At 41.0% G+C, this 21,588-nt stretch overlaps 1 protein-coding gene across 1 annotated transcript in view; it reads left to right on the forward strand.

Moving 5' to 3' along the window:
- LOC119167641 (luciferin 4-monooxygenase) overlaps nucleotides 1-21,222 on the forward strand; it is a 105,005-nt gene extending 83,783 nt beyond the window's left edge. Inside the window, exons 7-11 of the mRNA XM_075865981.1 lie at nucleotides 1,299-1,470; nucleotides 2,306-2,590; nucleotides 10,421-10,565; nucleotides 20,227-20,484; nucleotides 20,666-21,222. Of these exons, the coding sequence (XP_075722096.1) occupies nucleotides 1,299-1,470; nucleotides 2,306-2,590; nucleotides 10,421-10,565; nucleotides 20,227-20,484; nucleotides 20,666-20,832 (1,027 nt within the window). The 3' untranslated portion in view covers nucleotides 20,833-21,222. The remainder of the gene's footprint in view (nucleotides 1-1,298; nucleotides 1,471-2,305; nucleotides 2,591-10,420; nucleotides 10,566-20,226; nucleotides 20,485-20,665) is intronic.
- Nucleotides 21,223-21,588: the final 366 nt, after the last annotated feature.

Genomic DNA, 21,588 nt, shown 5'->3' on the forward strand with positions numbered 1-21,588 from the left:
ATACGACCAAAGTAGTTCCTAGAGTATGTGTTTGCCTGCTGCGTGTATAAAACTTTAGGAAAAGAATGACGCGTTAAACAACTCAATATTTTAAGCATTATCTCAGGGTATGGTGTGAAGTAAATGAGTGGAGTTGCGGTAGTCAGCGAACCAAATATGTGAGGCAGCTTCTATTATCTACAAATTTTCTACCCACTCTGATCTCTACTTTCACGTTCTGTCTCAAATGTTTCTGTATTGCCGTCCTTAATATTTTGCACTGTTCTAGCCTTTTTCTTATGGCTTCCGGCTATTCGCAGGCTTCCTTATGATGAAGCCTCTGATAATTATTGTCGGCAAGGCCAGGCTCCGATGAGTGCGGCGTTAAGTATTCCGTGGGTATTCCTTGTAGAACAGAAAAGAATCATTACAATGCGAGTCTAATGAGAGGTATATGAACGCGATAGTGGTTAAAAGCTTGTTTCGCAAAAATTGCGGTGTCAGCGTAGTTGGTAAGTAAAACCAACCAACCAAAAGATTATTCTCTTGTGCGTGACAAATCATCGACAAAGACACAAAGAAAAAAAATAAAAAAAACTTACTAATTCGAGTGAACAACGAACCGACGCTGTTTGCGTGGCGAGGAAGGGTTCCATCACAAAGCCACGCGACTGCTTGGAAATAGAGTTAACAGAACTTCTTCTGATTTTAGGTGCAGCGAAAATGGCATTCATGCTTTGCAAACACATGTACAAAACAATACAACATTATATCTCAGTAATGTTGCATAGTGCTATCGTGGATTATCATCGCGCATGACAACATGTAATGGTCATAACGACTTCCTAGTTCAAACCAAGGCACCCATTACAAAAGGCACACACATTACAGCATGGCTTCTCTTTGAACCACTAGGGCGTGTATAGAGAGCTCAAAAGAATTTCATGCATATACGTGCTCGTTGTTCGAAGTATGCTACCTAATAAACAGAATGCATTCATATGCGAAAGCTAACCTTTTCCGGCAGAAGGCCCTTTCAACCTATTCAATAACATTGTAGTAATACACAATTTAAACATCTCGAGTAATGTCATACAATAAAACGTATGGACAAAATGGTTAAAGTACGGACTAGGGAAAGGATATCGCTACCACGTTCAACTCCTAAATGTGAAGCTTAATAATTCCACAATTTTGGCTTGGATATCACGACCATTCACCAAACGTCTTGTACTCATCTTTTTACTGACAATACTCTCCAAGAAGAGACCTCGCATTCAAACGACGTACTAATATTCTCGAAACCGTTTCTCTCACAGCGCTAGCGGAGTGCTCTCTCCAGCTGATGTCTTGCTCGGTGACATGGCTATTTGCTGTCTCCCGGTGTTCAGCATGTGGCTTCTTGCCCTCCATATTGGATGTACCGTTGCGATCAGCAAGACGTGTCACGCCGTACCTCTAGACGTTTTTGGCATAATAATGGACTGCAAGGTAATGATTATATATAAATTCGGGAGGGGGTAACTCTAACCAATTATTTCTTCACATCATTATTTTTAACTATGCAATGAAAACGTTGATTGAGAAATTGAGTATCTTGGTAACGAAGAAGCTCTAGCGTAGTTTGCAGGAAACACACTTAAGGGGTTAAACACCTTATGGTCGAGGTTCCCCAGCCCCCGTCCATGTTCATCACTAGGAGATGCGTGGATCTGATACACAATAAAGATGAAACAATAAAATAATATTGATCTAAATTGTGACAAAATTGTATATAATATATACAAGGACAAGCCCTTCATAAGATTCAGCGACTTGAACGCACACATCGTGGACATGAGGACCTAGCATTGCCGTCGACCCTCAATGTCCTCTGTGTTGGTGGTTAGATAAGCGTTGCTATATTCGAAACAGATGTGTGTATGCGAATAAAAAGGTTTTCTAAAGACTAAAAACAGTCATAGTAGTAGGGAAACAATAAGAAACACCTACAAGGACAACGCTTTTACACAAATCGGTACTTTCAACGCATATTCTACTTTAAAACTAAGCTTTGTCATCAACTCTTTATGCCGCCTTTTGTCATTCAGTTTACACATAATGGGTCAACACGGGGGAATCATATGTAAGAGGCAAAGATACCTTTACAATTATAGTATTATCAATCATACCTTTGATGGAACTTTCTAAACCACCAACGAGCACAAACTCTTCCTAATTTTTTGCAACCTAAACGTAGACAATATGAATTTTAAGAACTATCTTCCCCGAATCGTCATTCTTCGTTCATTGAAATGCGTCGAATGTTTCGTTTGAATTTTTTCAGACTGTGGCAATGCTTGAAGTTCCTTCGAGACTAAAACGAATACTAGAATTTATGAAAACATCTCAAGACTGGGACGCTCTCCTTAGAAAGAAAGTCAAAAGGATTACCATGATTGCCTCCCTGCCACCACCATGCTTGGCAGAAGAGCTGACAACCACCTTCCAGTTGGAGGAGCTTCGCAACAGCTACGGAATGAGTGAAGCAGGAGGATGTATGACCTTGCCCCCGAGAGGAGAAATCTCTTGCAATAGCGTTGGTTTTCCAATAGCTGGCGCCAGAATGAAGGTATTGTGGCTAGTCAACAATGACGTCTCGTCATGTTCTGTTTTTTTTGTATTACATTCAAGTTTCTGGCTTAATAATACTGAGTACTAACAGACAATCATTCCAAGAATTAAATAGGGGATTATACGAGTAATTTAATCGTAAATGTGAAGAATGAAATGTGGGCGAAAAGATAAATTGCCGTGGGCAGGGACCGAACCTGCGACCTTTGAACAACTGGCCATGGCATGTTACTTTTTGTCCACTCTTTATTTGTCGCGTTTACATTACAATTACTTGTAACGACATCCACTACACTTCTATTGGCATGATACCTGATTGATAAAGCGTCTTGCAAAAAAAAAACAAGCCCCTAAATGTATATTTATTTCTACTTTCAGGAAGGTACTACATAACAACTTTATAATTCCTGTTGTGAATTTCAAACAAAGAAAGACTATGTTTTTGTGTGGCTTCGTGAATGCGGCTCGTGAATCGACTCAATGAACAGGAAAGTTTCTCAAGCCAAGTAGCCATGTGCAACCGCTCGTCGCACAATAAAGCTAAATGATGAAGTTGTTGACTCAGTTTACGATAATAATAATAATAATAATAATAATAATAATAATAATAATAATAATAATAATAATAATAATAATAATAATAATAATAATAATAATAATAATAATATTAATAATAATAATAATAATAATAATAATAATAATAATAATAATAATAATAATAATAATAATAATAATAATAATAATATGTTATTATTATTATTATTATTATTATTATTATTATTATTATTATTATTATTATTATTATTATTATTATTATTATTATTATTATTATTATTATTATTATTATTATTATTATTGAAATAATAGTTGTACACGGAATTTTAGATCTGAAAAAAAAACAAGCATATGATTATGAGAGATGCTGCAGTCTAGGGAACCGAAGTGAACGGGCCACAAACATTTCCTCCGTCATGGAAAATTGCTTTTACATACAAGCACGTCACACTTCTGATGTAACTACGCATCCACGACAAGCGTCGAAGGTCAATGTGTAAAAGTGCACACCCCGCAATGGAAGGGATGTTCAAACCATATTTGTCAACATTACACCAAACACACATTGCTCCTCAGATATTACGTTATAAAGATATTGCTTCAAAATATTAACACAAAAGTTACAGGAAAGATACAGTCGTATAGGTTACAAGAAACGCTATGAATGCAAATGCCGCATCGCACTCCGAGGGAAGAATCGGGAATAGGTTGAATTAAAACAGATAACGTGAACATCGGTAAGTAGTAAGAACAGAAAACGCAGTGTCTCTACTACACCACGTCGTATAGAAAAGGTACGACACAAACGATTGCTATGAAGTGTTTTATTCTTTCATTTGTCATTGCATACAGAGTTCCAAGGAAGTCATTACCGCGCAGGCGCACACAACAAGTTTATCACAGAGAGGGATGACATGGGCGTACCAGATAGGCGAACACAGCGAATTGTAATCAAATAATGGCTGTACGTCAACTGGAATAACAGTTACTTCATGTGTGCCGCAAGGGTCTGTTTTGAAACCCTCGTTATTATTGGTTTATATCAATGATATTGTGCAGGGTCTTCCTTGCTATGTCAGATTATAAGCAGATGACTGCGTCAGTTATAGGAACATAATAAACGTACACGATGTCATTACCCGACAAACCAATATAAACAAAACTCAAACTTGGTGTTCCACGTGGTGTATGCGTTGAATAGTACTAAATGTCATTTTTTATCTTTTACGCGCAAACATTTGCCTCTGAGATCGGATTATCATTTGGACGATACATCACTTGAACGGGTACAGCATTACAAATATTTTGGCGTTTATTTTTCAGAAAATCTGTCATGGACTAGGTATATTGAACATGTTACTTTAAAATCTTCCCGAATGCTTAACCTCATTGGACGCAATTTTCACAAAGCCGCCAGGAGCGTTAAAGAATACCTTTATAATACGAGCGTTCATCCATTACACGAATACGCTTGCGCAGCATGGGACCCAGACCCCATCTGTCTGGTAAATAATTTTGAGCGTATCCAGAACAGCGCAGCCAGATTTGTCTCTGGTAATCAGAACTATAAAATCAGCATCTCATTAATTAAAGACAATCTTTGCAGGAAAACCCTAGCCCAACGCCGCTTAGCAACAAAATTGGAACATTTTTTTGTAGTTACTCAGATCTCACAGGTATTGACAAAAACTTGTACATTCCCCCCCCCCTCACTTGACCTCCATGTGTTGTGATCATGTCTGTAAGGTAATTGAAACGCGATGCCGCACAATTGTGTTTCATTATTCATCCTTTCCTCACACCTCACCTCCACGCTTTGGAACAGACTTCCTAAAGGTATAGCAGATTGTAAAACATTTTCCCAGTTCCAGCTGTTTTTACATTCAAATTTTCCATATGTCGCCTCTTTATTGCCCACACCCCTTTCTTATCATCTCATTCTTTCATCTTTGTCTTTGTGTAAACATATGTTCTTTTACGTGATTAATCGTGTTACCCCAATGCAATAATGCCCTCGTTGTGCTACAGGTAATTCTATAAATAAATAAATAAATAAATGAATAAATAAATAAATATAAATAAATAAATAAATAAAAAGCACTTGAGGGACGAGCCAGTGCAGCTGATTCATGATCTCTTTTCACAATGTGAGCATAGCCTGAAGCCCGCCCCACATGCTCATTTTGGTTTCTGCCTGAGATCAATGTCGATTCGATTCGCATTACACAACTGCTAAAAGAGCCATTATGAGCCCTAAAATGGGCTCATTTATCAGCAGTCTTGTTAAACTTTTCTACGGGTTACCTGAGTGAGTTTCTTGCAATTTATGTCATACAATTATTTTTCAGGAAACCGTGCTCTCACACGACAGAAGGAAACTTTGATAATCAGATAATATAGTATGCAGGCTCCTTAATTCATTGCTGACTTAAGCGGCTTGGCCAAAGAAAATTCACTAAGAGTGTGGAGGTCGCAAGCGACATGGTCAGATCACTGGCGATTTCTTATCAACACAGCAAGAAACGTGCCGACAGGCAAGGTGTTCCGTGACGTTTTCTGCGCCGAACAAGCTGCCACACCTAAGGTGTGAGCTAAGCAGGTTTCCATATCCGACACGGAACGCAGTCTCCTATATCCCGTGTGTCATCCACGAGTTTTATGTCACATCACTTTCGTTTGTTAAGACCCACGTTGGTCAAACGGGGAGAAGCGTCAATGAGTGACTCAGGCAACACGAACAAATATAAACGAGAATGCCGATAAGTGACCCTACTTCGTGGCTCATTTTAACGTTTGCAGCAGTTTGGGGCAGCCTCACTGCGGTGGCCCAGTGATTACGGCCTCGACTGCTAACAGGAAAGTCGCGAGAAGGTATCGAAGCTTGGGTGGCTAACTTTTTGATGGAGATGAAAATGTTTGAGGCCCTTGTACTTGATTTTAGGTTTAGGGTAAACAAACCCAAGTGCTTGAAATTTCTGGAGCCCTCCAGTACGATGCCTCTCGTTATCATATCGCCTTCTTGGGACAATAAACCCTGGCTTATATTACTATATTTTTATTATTACATGCTTCTTTGATCTGAAATGACAGCCCTACTACGGTGGTCTGGTGGCTAAGGTACTCGGCTGTTGACCCGCAGGAGGTTGCGGGATCGAATCCCGGCTGCGGTGGCTGCATTCTCGATGGAGGCGGTAATGTTGTAGGCCAATGTGCTCCGATTCGGGTGCACGTTAAAGAATTCCAGGTGGTCGAAATTTTCGGAGTTCTCCACCATGACGTCTCTCATAATCATATGGTGGTCCTCGCACGTTAAACCCCACAAATCAACCTGGAAGGACATCGCTAAATCTGGCAGTGACGCCATTGAGCCCGTCCAGAATAATATATAAGCGTTTACAACCGTAGTTTTGCTATAAATTACTCGGGGTCTCGTTCTAACACTACCAGATTATTATCATCGCCATCCCTTCACTGAAATCGACATCCTTCTAAACCCTTATTTATTTACGAACAAGTTCACGGCATGATATCCTGCCCTTCGCTTCTGGGATTTGTATATTTTCGCGTTCCGCATAAGTAAACCAGTGTGAATAGATCTTTCATGTACCTGCCAACTTCTTTCGGCGCTCTACCATGGACAAAATGCAAATGCTATACAATGTTAACTTTTATGATCTTGATGTTTTTCCACAGTCCGCTACGATTGTTTTATCTTAGCTTTGCACTTATGTTAGCTCCCAGATGCTGGACGCTTTCGTAGCCATTCACTACGACATCTCTCCTGATCATACCCTGCTTTTGGAAAGTTAAAAGTGATATGTTTTAATTATTTTTCGCACAATGTACAGATTTTTCCCTTTCCGTTTGTCAGGAAGTCTTCCCATACTTGCGTATATTCCCCTTATTTTTCACTATCCTTTTATGATTCACGTCCTGTTTTTTATTCTTCCCATTTAGAGCTGACTTCTTTTTGTCATTGCGTTTTGAATGTTTTTGTTTGATTTATTTCAATTTTGTTGGTTTTTGTAGTTGTTTATTGTATTGTGTATTTTCATTTTTCATTTCAAGTGCGCCTCCACTAACACCGCATGGTTGTTCCAGAGCACGTTAAATAAATGATTGGTTATTATAATATTAATATTATTATTATTATTATTATTATTATTATTATTATTATTATTATTATTATTATATTATTATTATTATTATTATTATTATTATTATTATTATTATTATTATTATTATTATTATTATTATTATTATTATTATTATTATTATTATTATTATTAATATATTATTAGTAATGGTATTATTACTATATTTCTTGTGAAGCGCGATTTGAACAGACGTTCATCTTAGGAAAAAACCAGATTGAGCATGCGCTGCTGTCTTCGGAAGCTTTCAACATTGCGAAAAAAGATCTCTGTATCAGTGATGCTTCCACGACCCTGTTTTGGACTGATCACCACTTTTTGTCTTTGCGAATAATCATCATCATATTCATCATCAGCCTGAGTACGTTCACTGAAACATTTAGCTCTCTCCTATGTTCCGCCAATCAACTCGGTTTTGTGCTTGTTGCTGCCGCTTTACGCCCACCAACTTCCTAATCTCATTTGCCCACCTAAATTCGCGTCACCCTCTAACCCACTTGCCTTTTCTGGGAATAAAGTCCGTTACCGTTAATGACCAGCATATACCGTGTCTACGCGCTACATATCCAGTGAATGTACATTTATTTCTTCTTGATTTTCATCTACGATACCTTTTATCGCGGTTTCTTTCCTGGTCTACTCTGCTGCCTTTTGTCTCCCAAGGTTATACCTATAATTTTCCTTTGTATCACTCACAGTATCGTCCTCTGTTTAAACTGAGCCCTGCCCCACCGCGGTGGTCTAGTGGCTAAGGTACTCGGCTGCAGACCCGCAGGTCGCGGGATCGAATTCCGGCTGCGGCGGCTGCATTTTAGATGGAGGCGGAAATGTTGTAGGCCCGTGTGCTCAGATTTGGGTGCACGTTAAAGATCCCCAGGAGGTCGAAATTTCCGGAGCCCTCCACTACGGCGTCTCTCATAATCATATGGTGGTTTTGGGACGTTCAACCCCACAAATCAATCAATTAAACTTAGCCCTTATTGTAAGCCTCCATGTTTCTGCTCTGTAGGTAAGAACCGGCAACATGGAGCTGGTACATACGTTTCTATTGACGGATAGTGGCAATCTACAAGTCAAGATTTGAGAGTGCTAGCCGGATGTGCACTTTCGAGTTCTTATTCTTCTAGTTACTTCAATCTCGTGGTTTGGCTTCGCGGTTATTGCCTGTCACTATCTCTATCTCGAAGCGCTGTTCTTTTCTTAAATTGTTGTACGTCACTTTACTTTCTACAGAATAATTTGAAGACCAAACTTTCTGCCCTGCTTGTCTAATTCAGTAAACATGAGTGAATATTTGTCCCCTGAGTTACACAGCAATGCAGTGTCATCGGCGAAGCGCAAGCTACGAAGATGCGCTCCATTTATTCTTATCCTTAACTTCTCCCATTCTAAGCCTCTGAAAACCTCTGTAAGCTCGCGGTTATTAGTATAGGAAAGATGGTATCTTCTTGGCCTACACCCTTCTGTATTTGTATACCCTCACTTTTTTTATGAAACACTCTTTTGTCAGTTAATGCTAAGAATATTTCATCCAGGATGCTTACTTATGCTTTGTCGACGCCCTGATCACGCAATGTTCTGGCCTGCTGATATTTCAACTGAACCAAATGCTTTGTAGAAATCTATGAAGGCTATGTATAGTGGGTGGCTGTATTCTGAGCATTTCTATATTACCTGACTGATAGTATAATTGTGATCGATTGTTGAGTAGCCTGTTCGAAATCCCGCTTATTTATTTGGTTGATAAAAATCTAAAGTTGTCCTAGTTCTGTTGCTATTACCTTTGTAAATTGCTTGTATACGACGTAGAGCAAGGTGAACGGCCTGTAATTCTGCGAGCCCTTGTCGTCTTCTTTCTTATGTATTAAGATGATGTTAGCATTCTTCCGAGATTCTGGTAACCTTTTCTTCAGCAGACACTTTGTAAACAGGGTTGCTATATTTTCTCACACAATATGTCCTCCGTCTTTCAGCAGATATGAACCTCACCAACAGTTTTGCCTCTTTGTAACCCATCCAAGGCTTTTCTGACTTGCCACAACCACCATGTGTTTTTTGACTTCGTCTGCCATTACTGGTGGAATGTCATCTGCGTTACTTCTAGTTCTTAACTTAAGGTCATAGTTGTCCCGGCTACAGTACAGATCTCCGCAGAACTCTTCCACTATTTTGGTAGTCACTTTGTCTTCCTTATCCCTAAGTGCGCACGTATGGTTTTTGCCTATACCAAGTTTCCTCTTCGCTACTTTGACGCTTCCTCCGTTCTTTAGAGCTTTTTAGTTCTCTTCGTGTTAGACATTCTTACATAAGGTAAGTTACGCTTAATAACCAACTTTGAAAGTTCTGCTGGTTCTATTTTTTGTTGTTTTTGAGGTTCTCTTGCTTTGACATTTTTTAGTTGGGTTCTTTGTCTCCTGAAACAGCGTGCTAGTGTCCTGTCTGTATACCGTACCTCCAACCTCCACTGCACACTCCGTAATAATAGGTGTCAGATTATCGTTCATTGCGTCAACACGAAGGCTGTTTTTTTCGATAAGAGCCATGTATCTGTTCTGAAGTGAGACTCTCAATTTCTGTACTTCCCCTTTTAGCGCTAGCTCATTGATTGGCTTCTTGATTATCAGTTTCTGTCACTCCTTCTTCAAGTCTAGGTGATTTTGAGACCACTTCTTTCTGTGGTCACTGCATCGTACCCTGACTGACACTTCTACATCCTGCACAATGCCTGCGAGTGAACTCAAGAGAAAGTCTATTTCGTTCTTACTTTCGCTGTTTAGGCTCTTCATATCTAGTTACACGTATCAGGTACATCCGTATCCTCCCTGCCTCACTCTTTTTAATATTTTTTGTGCACAGGTAAGAGAAGGCTGCCCTAAATCTAAATATTCATTGCCATTTGAAAGAACAATTATAGCGCTCGTGTGTCGTGTCTTTTCCATGTGGGGTACCTCGAGTGTTTTCACTGCTATTTTTTGTTCGGCTACCATATCTCAATTTCTAAGCGTTGAACATATTGGTTATGCAGAATCAAGCCTTATTCATTAGCTTCCGGAACACTATGAAAATTTGTGCAGGCGCCCTTGCTTTGTGTTAACACTATCCATTTCATTACGCAACAGATAATCGACCCAGACAAGAACAAGCTACTCGGACCCATGCAGTGCGGAGAATTGCTCTTTGATACACCATGCGCTGCACTTGGGTACTGTGGGCATCTTGACCCTACGGCTGCCATCACCGATGAAGAAGGGTGGATACACACGGGTAAATGCGAGCGAGACTTTTCTTTTGTGTGCAGGCGCTAGCAATATAATTGTTATGTTTTGCTTCCCAACCGATCGACACTGTCAGCTTGTCAGTGTCTTGCATTCTATGGCTTTTGTGAGGATCGAAGCTTACGAACTAGTTAAGCAATAATATTATAACAATAAATTATTATTCAAACTTGCCCTAAACACATAAGGTCACAATGCAGACACACACAAACACCAAGCAATAAAAATAAACAATACAATACAGAGAGCCTTAAGAATAAAAAATTGAAAATGAAAGATCGAAAACGCACAGGCAAATGGGAATCAGCACAAAATAGAAATAATAAGAAACAAGACGAAAATTTTTGAATGGAAGACAAAAGTCATGTGAATTTTACACTACTATGCTGAAAGGCTTCCTGAAAGACAAAGAGCGAGGAACCTGTACATCATGAAAATCTATGCTGAGACACTGCAAAGCTGCAATAAAAACAATACACATGAATAATGAAAAAGATCAAGCAAAAGAAAGTTCATGTTGTAGGCATTTCGTATTTTGTGAGTGGTAGTGTGTTGGAATGAGGTGACAGGTACAATGAAGGGTCCTTTCGATCTGGTTAACTTATGCTAAAAAATCGAAACTTGCACGACCGAGGAGTTAACGGCCAGGTATTACACCACTAACTAGCTTGTAAATTTCTAGCTAAACCCCAAACGTAAATGTTTACGAACTTTCGCTGTACTCGCTCAATAGCGTTACTGCCAATTTATAAATGTCATCTCAATTTACAGATGCATACTTAAGTTGAGGAAGGATTATGGTGGTGCACAATTTGTGGAAGGCTGTTGCAGAACTGAATTCTTGAGACATTCTGGAAACACAGCCGAGAGAAGGAAGGCCTCGCATGCATTTTGTCATTATCTGAGCTTAGTAGCCCACAGGACTCCCCACGTTTGCCAGACTGTGTCTGTACAGATACCAGCATTGAGCGTGCTTATCGAAGGTTTTTGTTAAAGACTAAAGTCCTTCTTGGGGACCTTCGACGCAAAAACTTCGGTCTGTCTGTCTGTACATTTCTCTGTTTGTCCACCATTACCGCGAACCGGGTATACTAAACAGCACCAGCCAATACTCTGAATGGGCAACCCCATACACAGCGCCCACCAATGCTGCTCAAGGATCAGCGTTCATACATGTGCGATTGTCAAACCAAAAGCAATTATTGCGCATATCTGAGGCACCATAACAACACATTTATATTCTGCATGTTCGCCTTTTACTAGAAAAGGCATAGATAAGAAATTCTTAAGACAGTAGCGCTCATCACGCTGCGCTTACCATGCGAAGCTTCCACAGAAAGGCGAGTGTTTCCAACGCTTTGTTAAGACGACATGGTGGGGACACCTACCCGTCGCCTTGTGTTCTACACCTTATCTCCTCTAAGACGGGTGCGCACAACCGTCTCAGGGCCAGGCGCTTTGTTTTCAAAAAAAAAAAAAACTGCCAGATCGTGCTCAAGCCTCACGTGTGACGTAACGTGATGCACTTGTTCGCCCCCACTGCACGCTCGAGGCAATCTAACGCAGCGCCTCCAGAATACCATTCACCGACTTTCTTGCGCAGAACATCAAATAAATATTTTGTTCACTCTCTCCAAACGCAACACTATCGTCTTTCGACGACATTTGCAGATTACATGCAGATATTGGGCCATTTTTATAATAAATATATCACAACTATGGTCCCATTTACATAGGCGTTTAGAAAGAGTTCAGACAATGCTGAACGCTTTCTTTTATTTTTAAATTGAGAACCCGTAACCTTCTTGTCCGAGTGATTTTTACGCTTCGGTGCACTTCAAGCCTCAGGGGAGGATCATTGGGTATACTTACAATGTTTAGGTTATGTTGCCAGATAAACTTGCTCAAGACGCTTCACATAAGCTCTGTAAATTGCCATTTTTTACTCACCTGCTTTACACGAGCAGAATTCACTCTATCAGAACAGGCACTACCCTCTAGCATTCAGGTTGAGAAGGGCATGTATACGGCTTTCATTGCATGTCGTACATTTCACGACAACATAGATAATTTAGTTCTCTCGTGCGGCAGGAGCACGGTTTTTGTAAAGAAATACTGAGCGCTGTGTCAGCTGTTTCGTGAATACGAGAAAAAAATTATTGAGTCCGCGTCATCTTCAAGTGATGACCTTTTGAATACAGATATATATTTTGTGTCCGGAAGCGAAGATAGTGACGACGGTGAGGTGAGCAGCACCTCCGCTGAGGATGAAGACAGTTCGGAAGTGAACATTGCGAGTGCCCGCCTGTGAAGACGCTTCACGTTATTCCGCATTATGAAACTTTTTCCTCGCAGTTCTGAAGCTTAACGAGTGAGATATCTCAAATGTGCTTTGTCTACAAAACAGATGTGGCACCTGCAACTGTTCTTTTATATGCAGTAGGCAACCTATTCCCATACATATTGTTCATACTTATTGTTCATAAATGAACTTCATTGTGGTAATGTAAATATGTATGTGGTACAAATATTTTTCAATATTGACTTGCTATCTGTTGTACTGTCGAAGTCAAAATAAGCAATAAATTAGGCATTTTTGGTCGAAAACTCACAAAAATCAGCAGTTAAAGGCTTAGGTGCTTGAAAAATTTGTCAGGATTAACTAGGGAGATGATGAGGCGTGAAAAAATCAATGCGTTGATTGTTTGACAGACGAAGGTCTAAGACGCTTCTGCAACACATGACCGCATTTTTTTGCAGTATAGAACTAAAAGCCAAAATGTATAAGAACAGGTTGCACTTTTCCTCAGTGAAATAATTAGACGAGAAAAGTTAAGCCAGCTGACGTCAGTTCCTTCAACACTGCAATTACAAGGAACACTAATTCTGTGTCCTCTATGATACGATATCACAAGTTCAATACAAGACACGGAATCGTGTAAGAGAACAGGCACGATGCTGGGCGCCAAGTAGAAACAAAAATCAACAACTTTTTTGGCACTCAAAGCTGATTTCTAATCAAATTGAGTCAGCAAAAGAATCCAGATCTTTCCATCTAACAGATTTCAGTGAACTGTCAATGGCCATCGGTATGCCACCACTTTTCTGTTTGGTTGCACTGAAGTCTAGGTTTAGGCGAGAGGTGGTGAAAATTAGGGGAAAAAGTTAGTCGAGCGAATTTCATGGCTGAGATAAGCTTCAGAATTAGCAACAATTGAAAAAGAAGAAAAAAATGGCTGGTGACAAACACGCTTCTATCTTTAGGTAGACCATGGTCGCTCTTGTAGAATACGTCTTTATTACACGGCAGTTTCGACACTAGGCGATAGCTCAAACGGATAAAGCATGTCAGCGCACAATACCCAACGAATGGTCTTGAAGAGGCATCGGAGAGGCCACGTCAAAATATTCCGGGGCTGCAGTGCTTCCTATTCAACCTCAATGTAGAAGGAACAATGTGTTTCATATTTAGATTTAAGCTCCGCAGGTCGTGGGATCAAATCCCGGCTGCAAAGTCTGCATTTTTGATGGAGGTGAAAATGCTGTATATGTTCAGATTTGGATGTACGTAAAAAACCCTATTTGATCAAAATTTCCGGAGCCTTCCACTATGGCGTTTTGCATAATCATATGGTGGTTTGGGGACGTTAAATCCAGATATCAATGAAATTTATCTTCAGTGCCCCAGCAAAAGATGGGAGACAAATTCATCGAATTAATACGTTAATGATGAAGTAATATTGCCCCACAGACTTTTAATGAGGTTTATAACAAGAAAATGAGCGAGCCACTTTGTAAGCGTCTACATTATCGCGCACTCCGAAGCATTTCTTAATATCGTCGATTAACTTCTGTCAAGTTGTCAAACTTTAGTAGTTTTTATACCATAACGACGCGGTTACTTCATGTAAGAGGCTGATATTGGTGAGCTGACCGGTGGCATTCCTACAATTGAAATGACTTCCGCGTTGATAGAAGCTCAGCCATGCGTCCACATTCTCACCAACTTTTCTTTTATAGGCTAACGCTTCCATATGGGGTTGCCATGGGTGACCAAAAACACCCGGTGTCGGAAAAATAGAATCAGGTGTCAGAAGCTTGTTGCCCGTTTCAGAATCGCTCTCTAGCGGCAGACCAGCATTTCGTGTACTTCGAAGAATCGCCATAAATTGCGTCTCTGCAGTCGGTTCGTCTCCGTTTGTAGGGAGCGCCGTTATCGTACCCAATACCACCACCAAACATGTACGATGAAGAATGTTTATTTAAAGATGGGCTGATGAAAAAAGTGATTGACTGGCGGGGTCCTGGCACTGATACACTCGCAAGACAAGCGCTCTCCGTCCCCGTCTTCTTTTCATCTTGCCTCTCGCGTCAGCGTAGCAATATTTAACCTGAAGCATAGCTATCCACCGGAACCAGTTGCGTTCACCGAATGTACGACTATGAGGGCTTTTAGAAGCACTTTCAAGCTAAACATTTCACATGGACTAAACCTTATGTACGTGTGTGGTGCCGAGAGTCACCAGGGTCTATCATTTCAGCTGACGCTTCGGTGAGCGATGCAAACGCGTCATTACTTCCGTGCGAAGCCTTTCACCACTTTCTAGGACTATAAATAGTTCGCTCCTTTCCTTATATTCCACTATTATACGTTATTAAGGGAGCTGTATACGGAAAGACTAGTACGTATATCTGACTCCCGACTGTGGACGAACACTATATTAAAGACGATGTGTTTCTTGGGGACCTTCAACGGAAAAATTTCGGTCTGTCTGTCTGTCTCTCTGTACATTTGTCTGTCCGCCCTGACGATACCTCAAACGGCATCGAACGGCCAATCCCATCCGCGGCCCCCACCATGATTGCTCAAGGTTTAGCGTTCATAGTTGTGCGATTGTCAACTAAAAAAGCAAATATTGTGCATATCTGAAACGCCATAACAACACGTCTGTGTTTTGTATGTCTGCCTTTATACTAGAAGAGACACACAAGAGTGACTCTAAGGACTGTAGTGTTTATCGCGCTGCGCTAACAGTGCAACGCGATGCTCAGGAAGGTGTTTCCAACACTTTGCTACGATGGCATGGTGGTGGCACCTGCCCGTCGCTTTGCATTCTACACCTTATCACCTCCGAGACTGGCGCGCATCTTTCTCCGCGGTTGCGCACGCCTTCGTTTTCGAAGATAACTGCCAGATGACGCTCGTGTCTAACGTGCCTAGATGCGCTTGTTCGCCTTTGCTACACGCTCGAGGCACTCTAACGCAGCGCCTTCAAAATACCATTCACCAATTTTCTTGCACAGAACATCAAACAAAAATTTTTTTCGCTTTCTTCAGGCGCAAGATTTTCATCTCTCGATGACATTTACAGTGTGACATGTAAATTAGGGCAATTTTTTATTTACCGGAGTTTTATTTACAACTCAAGAACGTCAAGAAAGTAGGATATAGCCTTGAAGGCAGCGCAAGTATATTCTTCAGCAGTTAGAAACTTTTCGCGTTAACTTTTCATGCACTCCAACCACCCACGATGTGTACGCTAAAAGGAACAATCGCTTAGGAGTTTAGCTTGAAAACAGGAGCTTGAAAAACAGGAGCAGACAAATCTTGAGGTCGAGAAGTGTTTGATGGCACGCTAATTTGTGAGACATTTAGAAGAATTATAACTGCACTGAAAACGACGCACTAAAAAGAAGTGGGCAGGACGATCGCAGCGTGTTAAAAAATGAGACACGAAAACAAAGTGGACAGGACTGCGATAGTCGGTCCATTTCGTTCTCGTGTATTGTTTTTAGCGAAGTTTTATTTTCCTTAATGGTTAGCTGATAGTAAACGTCAAAGTAGGAGTGCGATCTCTTGAAATCAGCGACACTCTGACATAGCGGACACTTCTAAGCCGACGATGTCAAAATTGAGCTAGACAGGTTGAACTTAGGAATAAATAAACACGTTAGAAGACGGGTCATCCAGGGCACCAAACCAGCCTACCTCACAACGTCAGAAATTTGAAACTACGCCAGTTTTTTTTTAAAATGAAAATCTAGGCTTTCAAAAAGTCAACTAAAGCCAGGCGACCTACGATTCATGTGAAGTGTAGAGCTGCCAGGCTGTCAGATGGTATTCTATGGTGCTGAGAAAGTGAAACATAACTCCCTACATAAAGATAGCGCAGCAGCCTAGCATAAATGACAAAATTCGGTTCGAATGCAGATACAGGTAAATACAAACTTTATGTTTGCTTAAAAGACGTGATAAAGGAATCATTTAAAAGAAGAGATCTGGGATGCGGTCTCACTGGCGACCACCTGTCAGTAGTTAACTTCTCACACCAGGGCAGGACTGGCTACTCTGGTGAACTACGTGGCCACTACTTCCCTTAACGAAGTACCAATCAACGTTTGGCCATTAGTCCCCAGCGGCTTCGAAGCAACGATCCAAGGCAGCGATCAGACTTGCGACGTAGCAAAAAGTCATAAGAATCTCTGGTTCTGGACAAGCTGGCCTTTGAGACTGAATGTAGCTACGTTCACCCAAGAGCGTCTCTAGTGAAGCTAGTGTAGCTGTGATAATCGAAGAATTAGAGAGTTATATATTGGGTCTAATGGGGCTCAGGGAAGTTAGTAGTACAATGGATACTTTTACAAAGCAAAAGAATGGACATGTTCTATGCTACCGTGGAGTAGATACAGAAAAAATCATGTTTGGGGTTCGTTATACACAAGAACATTGCTGGCCACATACAGGAATACTATAGCGTCAGTGAAAGGGTGGCATTATCATAATTTAGCTTAACTAGGGGTACTAGATGAAGGTGGTAGAGGCCTACGCGCCTACATCCTGTCATAATGACCATTTGTTTTCATGCTTTTATGAAGTCTTCAAGTCAGCTATGAATGAAGTAAAGCCGCATTATACTATTTTCTTAAGCGAATTTAATGCCCAAGTAGACAAGAAACAGACGGAAACCAGGCATTGGAGAAATACGGCATCAGCTCTAGAAATGCCACCGGGCAGTAATCAGAAGATTTTGCAGAATATAATTTTTACGGATCTAGAATACCTTCTTTAAAAAACAGCCGAACCATAACTGGACGTGAGGAAGTACAAATAGCGATTTGAAAATGAAACCAGCTTCATTATTTGTGCGCACCCAAGCATTTGCACGATTGAGAAGTAGCAGACAAATTACGATGCACTGGCCACATATTGATAAGAGCTCGTATTCCCCTAGATTTTTTAAAAAGGGCAAAAACTGACACGTAGGAAGTAAATAATGGGCCAGTGGTGAGAGGCAAAGTACACGAATTCACAATTTCGCTTCAGAACAGGTTTGAGGCTCTAAAGAAAATAACCGAGAATAGCGTTTAGGCAGTGAACGATAACCCTAATGTTATTACCTAAGAGTGCGCACTGGCAGTCAGAGGTACAGTCACTAGAGTGAACACTGGAAAACCATCTCAAGGGACAAAAAATCTTCTTAAGAGGCGAAAAACCACGGAAGTCTCAAATGCAACGGGCAATATAAAGCTAGTGTAACTTTCGGAGATATTTAATAGGCGCAATATAGCAGACATTGAAGACATAGAATGGAAAGAATTAAGCTGGCTGCAAAATGTGGCAGAAACCTAAAAGCTGCGAAGGCAAACCTTTAAATAGGCGAAAATCTCATTCACGCACTGAGGGACAAAGAACGCCACGTCAAAACCAATTGGGATAGCATAGTTGAAGTGGCGGTGGAGTTTTACAGAAAGCTGTTCAGAAGCCAAAACAACCAGGATGATATCATAGGGAGCAATAATTGTCCACACATATTCGCCATCCTACTAGTATATATAGGAAACTAGGAAAAGCCCAAGAAGGAATGTGAAAATGGAAAGCTGCTGCTGAGGATAAGGTAACAACAGAGCTGCTAACGGGAATGAAGTGTCTCTTGACAAGAGAGGTACCAGATTCTTGGAAGAAAGCGCACGTTATTTAGGCTAGTAAGAAAGAAGACATCATGAACTAGAGCCTATAAACTGTTTACAAAACGAGTAGCTAATACAATCAGGGTAATAATAGAGTTCATTGAACCAAAGAACCAAGCAGGATTGCGTACAGGCTACTCCACAACAGACCATATACATATTATCAATCAGGTAACAGAATAATACGCGCGATACAATCACTCCTATAGATAGCATTCATAGATTACAAGAAGGCGTTTGGCTCAGTCGAGACAGGAGCAGTAATGCAGGCACTGTGAAATCAGGGCATGGCGAACCCTATGTAAACTTACTGAAAAAAATAGAGTGAGGATACACAGTCACCCTAGTTCTTCAGGAAGAAAGTGATAGAATTCCAACAAAGAAGGATATAAGGCAAGGAAAGCAGATGTTTCCAATGCTATTCACGGCGTGTTTAGAGATGGTTACCAGGGCCAACGATAAACATATATAGGAATAACAGTTATTGAAGAGTGTCATAGGCCCATATTCACAAACCAACCTTGGCCTTTCCTCCCGTTTTCCTCAAGTTCCTGTGCTCTCTACGTGCGTTATAAGGACACAGAAAGAGCAACAGGGTAAAATATAATAATGAGATTGGTTCATGTATACTAGCCTACTTGGTTCAGCAAGCGCAATGACAGCTTGACACCGATAAGGAAAACTCGAGGTAAGGTGGAGTGTGGCAGCTGGGGCTAGTTGGCATGGCATGACGATAGTTAAAGCGCGAGAACAAAACGACGACACAGAGTCAAGAAGGACACGAGCGACACGAGCGCTCGTGTCGCTCGTGCGCTCGTGTCGCTCGTGTCCTTCTTGTCTCTGTGTCATCGTTTTGTTCTCGCGCTATAACTATCGTAAGGTGGAGGTTGGTTTGTGAATATGGGCCTTATTGGTTTGTCATGCGCTGTTAATATTGCCTTGATGATTAAATCAGGCGACGATTGACTTCTCATGATTTCTGAACTGGTTGCTGAAAGCAGAACAGTAGGTCTGAAAAATAAAGTTTTTTCACAAAACTAAGTAACGTGCGATCTTCTCGGTGTAAAACAACACTTTGCGGTAGGTGGAGAAACGACGGTAGTTGTAAAGGAATATGTCTACTTAGGACAGGTAGTAACCAGAGGGCTGACAATAAGAGTGAACTAACTACAACAATAAAGATGGGATGAATACCATTCGGCAAGCATTCTGAAATCATGATTGGCAATCAGTCACTAAGCCCCAAGAGGAAGGTATACAATAGCTGAATCTTGCCGGTACTTAATTACGGAGCAGAAATCAGGAGGTTTACTGAAAAGGCACAGCTTGAATTGAGGACGACGCAGTGAGGGATGGAAATTTAGAGGTGTAGCAGAATGTGTAATAGAGCAGATTCTGTCAGGGAAGAAGCTGGTATAGTGATATCATAGTTGAAATCAAGAAGAACAAATGGACATGGGCTGGTAACATAGCGCGTAGGCAGGATAACCGGGGTCATTAGGGTAATGAACTGGACTCCAAAATTTAGGTTTCTCGTGAAATTAACAAGTTTGAAGGTATAACAAGTCAGCAGAAAGCACGAAACCGAGTTGATCTTTTGCCCTGCAGTGCGCGTAGTCAGGCTGTTGATGATGAAGAGGATGATGAGTGGCTGTCACTTAATTATCCAACTTTCATCGCAGGAGATATGGCTTACTACGACCACAATGGCAGACTGTTTTTATGTGGCCGCCTCAAGACAATGATGGTGTGCCAGAGAAGAAAAGTATTTCCATGTAACATAGAACACTGCCTAATGGAACATGCTGCCGTGAAAGAGGTAGTCGTAATCGGCGTCCCCACTCCGCATGGCGACGAGTTGCCGGCGGCTGTGATTGTCACAAGGCCGGGATGTTTGCAAGGCCGTCACCTCGCCGACGACCTGAAGCGTCATGTGGCTGGTAAGAATAAATATAATTACATATTTTCTCAGCTCATGCTCAATGGACACTTGTGCCTCACTGAATATGGGGCCTGTTTAACGTTGCAGGATTATTCCTACTTTTCTTGTGTTTGCTTATCCCGTGCTGCGGCTATACTACTCATTAGTAATTCTGGCGTCACACTTTCTCCCTTACTCAGAAAGAAAGCCCTCCTGTATGCACCTCCATGGTGGAGTGTACTTCGTCGACGCCCTACCGAAGAACTCCCTCGGAAAAGACAAATCAGCCTCACTTCAACAGCTTCTTGGAACGCTGCTCAGAATGGACTATGCTGACGAGCATGCTTCTGGCAATTTAGTGTACTAGACGTGGGCTGCAAGCGGAACCCACTCGTTGGCCTCATCAATGGTGTCGTCTTGAACTTCGTTGGTCAACCTGACTACTCTGTATGCTCACATATTTCGGTAATCACATGGTATGAGAGTGAGAAAAAAGATTGGGCTATTGTGTTTACAACGCAGCACTTGTGAATGGTTGCTTTGTAAACATTAAAAGATGTCTACCCTAACTATCTCGTATTTTAACAAAACTAGTCAATTGAGGTTTCTGAAGTGAAGCCGCGAACAATGTGTTATCAATAAAATGGGTTTTTGTGTTAATGTCACTTGCAAGGCAATATTTTCGAAAACACCAGGCAAAAAACTATGTCATCAAAAAATGTACCAAGAAAATACCAATAAACTTGAGGAAAAAGAACTCAAGTTTGTTGGTTCACTGAGACGCCCTAAATTACCAACTGTGAATTGTGTTTTCTTGCATGCGGGTGAGCGAAGTACCGCTAGCGAGTGCGGTAAGCAGCTTTCTGTAACAGCTTGCGTTGCATAAAGCTGGACACATCACTGGTCATCGCTTCTTGTGCAGGCAGCACTTACAAGAACAAAATAGTTTATTTGGACTGAAAGATGTCTAAACTATACTTTACGGTCATTCCTACACTTGGGAATTGCTTGTACTTAAAGCAACATTTTTAGGTAACTTATACACCAATGTGGTGGGCACGATAGGCCTAATGCTCGCTAAAACGGTGGAGTGGGTAAGACCACTCTCTACACCGCTGCGTTG

The sequence above is a fragment of the Rhipicephalus microplus genome, chromosome 6 (assembly GCF_043290135.1).
Source record: "Rhipicephalus microplus isolate Deutch F79 chromosome 6, USDA_Rmic, whole genome shotgun sequence".
NCBI lineage: Eukaryota > Metazoa > Arthropoda > Arachnida > Ixodida > Ixodidae > Rhipicephalus > Rhipicephalus microplus.